The following is an 8,102-nucleotide window of genomic DNA, read 5'->3' as shown; positions in this document are numbered from 1 at the left end:
CATGAGGAGCAGCCCTTCCGGCCCACCCCAGCTTCTTAGCACTGTGATAAATATCTGAGCTACGCCAACTTAACAGGAGAAAAATGTTTTCTTTTGACTCACAGTTTTGGAAGCTTAGGCTCACAGGTTGCTTGGGCTGTTACTCTGGAGTCTGTGTGAGGCAGAACATGGCTGTAGAGAAATCTGCTCCCCTCCGGAAGCCAGGAAGCAAACAGATAAGAGGGTGCCTCTTTAAGGGCACTCCCTTGGCCCCTTGGTTGTAGAATTTGCTTCCAGTAGGCCCCACCTCTTTTTTGAAATTTAAAAAAAAAATCTTTGGGGAAGGGGGGGTTTAGAGACCGTCAGGTGTTTAGTCCAGGCTAGCCCTGAACCTCAACCTTCTGAGGTTGACAGGCACATCCTGCTGTATCTGGCAAGCCCCACCACCTCCCTCTAGTGCCACAGGCTGGTGACCGGGTCTTCAGTCACGGTTCTTTATGGGACACTCTCAGATCATAGCTGCCCATCACCATTTCCTCAGAACCCATAGCCCATAATAAATTTGGATTTGGTGCCTTAACCTTTCTAGGCCTGTTTCTTTGGGTTTTTTTGGTTTAGTTTGGTTTGTTGTTTGTTGGTTTTGATTGGTTTTTAAATATTTGGAAGTAAACTTTTTAAAAGATTCATTTATTTTATTTTCTGGGTATGAGTGTTCTGCCCGCATGTAGGATTACAAACTGCATGCATGTATGATGCATGGTACATGCAAAGGTCAGAAAAGGGCATCCACTTCCCTGGAATTGGAGGTATGAGTGATTGTGAGTCCCTTTTAGGTGCTGGAAACCAAACCCAGGTCCTTGTACAAGAGCAGCAAGGGCTTTTAACTGCTGGGCCATGTCTCCTGCCCCATTTCCTCGTTTTTTAGGTTGCGTTCATATCACGGGCTTTGTGGAATGATTGAGTGAGATACAGAAGGTGAAGTACTTGTATATTGTTGGCTTGGGGTGGATTTTTGTTTTGGTTTCGTATTGTTTTGTTTTTAAGACACGGTTTCTCTGTGTAGTCCTGGCTGTCCTAGAACTCACTCTATAGACCAGGCTAACCTCAAACTCAGAGATCTGCCTCCTCTGCCACCGAGTGCTGGGATTAAAGGTGCACACCACCACCTCCCAGCACCAGTGGATCAATGCTAAGGAGAAACAAAATCCTAACTACCCTTTGGGTGTGGCTGCTGCCTGTGCACATCCCTGGCATAGTCACACATGGCCTTGCCTTTAGTTTTATGCACTGCTGTCCCTGTGTTGAAATTTTCTATGTCCTCACATTGGTTCTGGGGCCAGCAAATTAAGTAGTGATGCCTCCTGCCCTAAGATTTTTGGAAGGTTGTGGTAATAAGAGAAAGCACTGGGCATTAATAATCATTAAATAGAATTAGTCCTTTGTCTCTCTTCTCCTCTCTCTCTCCTCTCTCCTCTCTCAGGGTGGGGGGGAGGGGGTGAGCATGGGGGAGGGCATACCATAGTGAATGTGTAGCGATCAGAAGTCAGATGTCCGTTCTTACCTTCTACCCTGTCTGAGGCACGGTCTCTTGCTCACCAGTGTATCTAGCTAGGCTCAGAGCTTCCAAGGATTCTCCTGTCTCTTGGCCTCCCATCTCACGGTGAAGAGCTAGCAGGGCAAACACACAGTACCATGACCGGCTTTACACGGGTTTGGAAACTCGAACTAGAGGTTTCATGCCAGTGCAGCCAGTCCTTCACTTACGCAGTCATCTCTCCAGCCCTCGTTGTTTTCCATGAGCAAAGACAACCATGATAAGCGCATTTAAGATCTCTAATTATGAAAATGTCAGTAATAATGTCATTTTAAAGACAATGAAACCAAAGCTCAAGAGATTAAAGAACTCATTAAGATCAAAAAATTAACGATGCAGAGCTCACTGGCTTTTAGCAGCAACCTGCTCCGTTATGTGTTAGCTTTCTTTCTTCCCAGGAAGCTTATTTCCGTGTAACCTGATATTTAAACTTCCTTATTACCTATCAGAACCCCTCAAAATGGGCATGGCTCCTACCAGATCTGGAGCCATTTGGAGTCCTACTGGACAGGAAGACAAAATCTCTATACCCTCAGTCGTCCTCCCCGTGTCTTACCATCCTCCTTGCTCTGCCTGGAACCCCTGCATGGGAGATGCCCAGGCTGGTGACAATTCAGCTTGCTTCCTTCAGTCCTGAGAACAAGAGCATCTGGTGCCTAGGACCATCTAGCACTTCCAGATCGTGAGCATCAGTAGAGATCTGAGGCTTCGGGAAAGAGGCTGTGGGAAGTCCCTGTTGCAGGCTGATCATCCCTAATCCCAAAACCCAAAATTTGAAATGCTCCCAAAACTAAAATTTTTTTCAGTTTTGACATAATGCAATAAGTGGAAAATTCCTCATTTGACCTCCTACGACAAGTTGTCATCAAAACACACACTGAAAGTACTGTATGAAATTGCCTTCAGGCTGTATGTATAAGGTGTTTCTGAAACATGAATGAATTTCATATAAACTTGGGGTCCTATCCCTAAGGTTTTACATCACATGTCTGGAAATATTCCAGTTGTGTCCTCCACCCCCTCCTCAAATACTTCCTGCCCTAAGCACTTCAGATAAAAGATACACTCAGTTTGTTCCAGTTAACTGAGGAGGTGTTCTACAACAGGGATCCATTGCCTCCTATAGTGACTGGTTATGACGTGCCCTGTCTACTCTTGTCTCCGTAAGGGGAGCCAATCTTTCATGCAACAGTTGGGCATGGTATGTGAAAGTTCTAACACAGGTATGAGGGTCTGTGGCTTCAGCAAGGAAGTTGAACTGTGACCAGTCCATCTCTTGGATAGCTAGGTTTGCATTTTAACTGTAACAGGGAGACTGGTCTTTCAAAACAACTCTGGGTATGGCTGTGTGTGCTGGAGACTTCTGTAATGGGAACAGAGATTTTCAGGGAGGGGGTAGGAGAAGCCATCAATTATGGGGAGGAAGGAGGAATAGTCAAGGGAAAAAAAAAAAAAAAACAACTACAGAGCAAACTGAAAGAGGAGTGGGCCCAGCAGAAGACTCCTGTCTGTGTGTCTAGTCCCACTGTGAGGGATCTGACTCTTGTGTGTTCTGGAGACTCTCTTGCAGTTTTCAAAGGCAATTCCATGGGCAGTTCTGTTAAGCTAGCAGAGAGTAGAGAGGGCTGAGGAGGAGTCAGGGTGACCTTGCTGGCCTTTAGTCTAGCCAACATGCATTCCAGAAAGTAAAACCATCTTGAATCTGAACTGCAATCTGAACTTTGAAGAAGCCCATTCTCGTCCCTAAGCCATCAGCTATGCGCCCCTTTGATTACAATTAATGTATCAAATGCCCCCCCTTTGATTACAATTAACTTATCAAGTGCAACTGCGGCAGCCCTGGTAAGTCACGGGCAGGGTTTCTATTTGCTCATCCTCTGTTACTGATTAAATACTGAAGTGTGTTTACTTCCTTCAAAATAGAAGGCGATTTTCCTGTTTTTGAAGTGAGGCTTGTCTCAATTTGCAAAACATACTCGAGTTTTATTTTGTCTTCTAAAATCTGCCTGTGGCTTTTTCTTTTCTTCTCTCTTTTTTTTTTTTTCTTTCTGCAATTAGGCGTTCATGCAGCCTCACTTGCTGGGAAATGAATTCACACATTTGGAGTTTCCAAGGAGAGTACAGAGGAAAGAACTCGGGAAGAAGATGCTGTACCGGGACTTTAATATGACAGGCTGGTAAGAACGCGCTTCACCACATCGCCATATAAAATCGCCAGCACAAATGCAGCCAGGGACCTGGGCTCACAGTGAAGGACAAGAGTCCATAGCCACATAGGACCAGTGCTCAGATCAACTGTGTGACTTGACTTTGTCTCCACCTTTCCGAGGCAGTCCTCAGGTGGTGAACCTGACTTCATCCTTGACTCACATAACAGTTATACATAACACACACACACACACACACACACACGTTTTTAGAACATCAAGGAATGTGATGGGTACAAGATAATGTAACTTAGTGAGTTACATGCTGGCTTGAGTGTGAATTCCAATTCATGAGTTTCTGAATGAACGAGATGGGTAGACTAACCCAAGAGCCTATTTTTTTCGTGGATAAAGAGGGTATCATCTTTGAAGAGTCATTGTGAAGCCTAAGCGAGATGAGATAATTTCTTGACAGGTGCCCCTCAGTATTCATAAGTGATTAATTAGCTCCAGGATTCTCTACGGGTGTCCAAAATCTGAGACTATTCACGTCCCTCATATAAATGGTGTAGTGTTTGCATTTCGACTATACATAGCTTCCCTTTATATTTCAAGCCCTTGTAGACTACTTAAAATACTCAACCCAAAGTAAATGCTATGTGCGTGGTTGGTATATCATTTAAGAGATTATGACAAGAAAAGAATCTGGGTATTTTCACTACATCGACTTTTTAAAATATATTTTCCATCTGGGAATGGTTGGATCTACACTTATACAACCCACATAGAGCAAGGATATATTTTTATCACATTCAGAGTGAAATAAGAACTTCTGACCTAGGGTACCATTGTTCCCCAAACACACCCATACAAGCACCAAGACCATGGTCTAGAGCTGACCAGCGTTAGCTAAGGCCTTATTCTTTCTGTCTGAATAAAGGGCAGGATGATGGAGTTACATGAACCAGGGTTGGTGCGAGAAAGCACCGCCTCGCCTCGCACGCTGAAGTGAGGATAAGTGATGCGCTCTTCTGCCCTGAGATCTTAGTGAGGGAGCCTCTTGCCAACCTGAAGGGTGGCAGAAGATTGAGGCAGCTTGCTCTTTCCCTACCAAGTCGCCAACAAAGGTAGCAGATTATTATCTCCTCTTCATTGATCGAAATGGTTGTAACAGATGATCATAGCCCAGATTGCCGTGATGATGACATTGTCCCTGGGGGGTCTGGGACACATAGTGTCATGAAAGAACAAGTTCAGCTACCCAAGGAAGACAGAGATGGGTCTGAGAGACTTCTGGTTGTCCTTTGGCGTTTTATTTTTGTCTTCTGCTAAGTGGAGAAGCAAGTCCCAAACCCAATCTACTCTTCTTCCTCTCAGACGGAATCAGTCAACCATGCTAGAGAGTCAATGTCTGCTCGCCATCTGTTTCTGTAAATTATTGTTTAAAACTGAAGCATCTCCTTGTTTCAGTACTGTGGCTGCCTCCTTCACAGTGCCACAGGGTCCTGTATGTTATGGAGTCATAGGAGACTCTGTGTGGCTCACAGAGCCTAAAAGATTTGCCCCAGCTCCAAACAGGGGTAGATTGTCTGGTAGAGCTGTGAGTTTTTAAGTCCTAGAGTTGTTATTCTGAGGTCTTCTAATACACTTGTGTCCAATCTGGAAAATAAGCACTTCTTGTTAAAAATCAAGTATAAGGTAAAGGATGAATACAGCTTGATAGCACATGGAAGAATTTAGATATAAGTATATTGGAATTTGGAAATACACCAAGAAGGGCGAGGAGTGCATGCTATTGTGAGTGCAGGAAAGAAGAATCCATCTAAAATGGTAAGGTAGGGCATAATCTAAACACGGAGGGTGGGGTGGGTGGGTGATGGGGACAGACTAAGGTCGTACTGACAGAGACGTGGGAAGCTAGGCAGCAATTTAGATTTCCTGTGGGACAATGTAAGCCACTCTTGTGTATTCCTGGGGACAATTAAATGAAAGGGGTGTCTTCGGGAGGTTGTATTAAGGGAAATGTGGGATAGACTGACTTCAGAAAGCAGACTCAGGTACCCAGAGGGAAAGTGGCATAGACCGAATCTACAGACATAGATGAAATGCGAGGTCTCCCGGCACAGATATAAGGGTTCAAGCGGAAAATGATAAGAATGGAAACAGACAGGAAACCAAAGTGACTTAGGTATGCGTATGAGGCGTGAGTCAGAGCAGTCATCACCTGTTTAAATGTCTTCTCAGGCAGTGTGTAACCAGCGCCCAGACCAGTACATGTCACAAAGCAGCAGGGATCCCAGGATGAAGGAGGACGAGGGGCAGGTCAGCAGGCCAATAGTCAATGAGAATGATAGGACTCAGGTAGTCTTTGTTGAAATTGATATGATGCTGTTTGCTCACTCTTTCTAAACCAGAGTAAGAATGAGACAGAGACCGTAGGAATCAATACCACATGCCTCCGTTGTCCTAGGAAGAGTGTCTTTGTAGCAGATACCTAGTGTGTTCCCTTCACTCAGGGTGGAGAGGTAGTGTCACATTTCTTACTGGCTTTGGAAAGCACTTTGGAGGATAGGGATCGTCAATTTAATAGACAAGATGCTTTCAAAGGCTGTAACTGTTCACTCAAACTGTGTGATAGGGTTAAGGGTTTTTATGTTCCTTTTTCGGTCTCTGGAAACTTCTTTTTTTTTCTTTCTTTTTTTTTGAGTGGCTCATATATCTTTGCCTTGAACAAGGCTAAAGTGCCCTTGTTTTGTAATTTTTTAAAAAGTAAGTTCAAGAACTCGATTATACCCGACTTCATATGCACTTCACATAGCAGCGGGTGGGTGGATCCTTTGTTAGACAGGTTTCAGAGAAATGTCTTCTCTTCCAACCCCACTCCCGTGTATGTGTGAACCTGGTGCTATGCACAGAGCCGACGAGCTGCCTTTAATTGTGTGGAACTTCACCAAAGACACTAAATAATTGAGTAGCCAAGACTGAGAAATGCTTCAGTCAGACAGGATTTGATTTGCTTCCAGGGTAATTCCCAGTGTGGCTGTTGACTTGCAAGCTTGGCTATGAGCAGGATTTATGTAGGCCTTTGTGTGTTTCCTACCTGTTCTTTCTTTTGATTTGAAAATGGGAGGCGGAAAACCTTTTGAATCTTTGTTAGAGGAACTTGGGAAGTTTAAAACCACCGCAGCCTGTGTAAATCTCCCTTCCGACCCAACTAGATTAGGTTGTGCTTTAAAGTGTTCTCAACGCTCTACAGAAATCTTCAGATCAAGCATGACTGTTTGCGTTTTGTTTTGGGTAGCATGTTTGTTTGTTTATTTGGTGGGGGATGGGTGTTGAAAAGGGTCTCACGTAACTTAAGCTGGCCTGGAGCTTGCTATGTAGCTAGAGATAGAAGCCAAGGTCTTGTGAGTCCTTAGGAAGTACTCTGTCACAAGCCACAGCTTCAGGGGGAATTCAATACAGTCATACGTTAGAGCTATACTTCTGATCTTTCCTGTCCCTTTCTCCCAAGTGCTGGGTTTGTAGGTATATGACATCACACCTGATTTTCCAGGCCTGAAGATAGAAGCCAGGGCTTTCTGGGTGCTGCGTAAACACTCTACCACCTGAGCTACAAGCCCAGGCCCCGAAGAGTCATTCTGAAGCATGGTGTCTGCTACCTTTCCCAGTTGTCTATAGAGGAGAAAGGTTACAGTACTGATTTATGAGAAGGGTGAAGGGTGGGAGGACCTGCAGCCTGTTTCTTTTCCCAGGAGAACCTTAAATGACCACTAAGCGGGTGGTGGTACTGCAGGTGGACGGCCGAGCAATGGGAGTGTATCCTGCTCCAGGATGCGAATCGTTCCTTACCTCACTTCGCCTTGTGTTTCTTGGCGTCCGATGGTAACTTTGGGCCATGAACTCTTTCTCTGAAATGGCTAACAAAAGGTCCACACACACTCCTATGCTGTTTAAGCCTTGCAGGAAATTCCTAGTTGTGGAGGGTTTTTCACTTCCTCTATTAGTCATGAGAGTAACAGCTGGCTGACAGTTCCTGGAAGTCCTGTGATGAGAGCTTTAGCTAATGCCTCAGATGTTTGCTGTTAAAGTAGCCCAGCACACTCAGTCCATCCAGCTTACGGGCGAAGAGGCTGAGGCAGAAAAGTTACCTTGTTCGTCGTTACCAGACGAGTGTGAGACAGGGGTGGGGTGTGGACGCATCATTTTAATTGTGCACGATTGTCTCTGTACTGCTGATGACCCAGTATGGAGTCCCCCTTGTTTCAGTCTCTCCATTGAGCAAATCAAGACCCAGGATTTCCAGTTTGCTCAGCTTCCATTAACACACAAGTCTCAAAATATGGACTGGAGAGCTCTCTGGAGAGCTCCCTCCCTCCCTC

General features: G+C 45.0%; 1 protein-coding gene across 1 annotated transcript in view; it reads left to right on the top strand.

Moving 5' to 3' along the window:
• The window catches only part of Ppm1h (protein phosphatase, Mg2+/Mn2+ dependent 1H), a 268,305-nt gene that overhangs the window by 194,167 nt on the left and 66,036 nt on the right, over positions 1-8,102 (top strand). The window contains exon 6 of the mRNA XM_028786548.1: positions 3,632-3,750. Coding sequence (XP_028642381.1) covers positions 3,632-3,750 — 119 coding nt within the window. The remainder of the gene's footprint in view (positions 1-3,631; positions 3,751-8,102) is intronic.

Source organism: Grammomys surdaster, unplaced genomic scaffold (assembly GCF_004785775.1).
Source record: "Grammomys surdaster isolate TR1022 unplaced genomic scaffold, NIH_TR_1.0 125548, whole genome shotgun sequence".
Taxonomy (NCBI): domain Eukaryota; kingdom Metazoa; phylum Chordata; class Mammalia; order Rodentia; family Muridae; genus Grammomys; species Grammomys surdaster.
The sequence above is the reverse complement of the archived record's forward strand: the minus strand, read 5'-3'. Positions and strand labels throughout refer to the sequence as shown.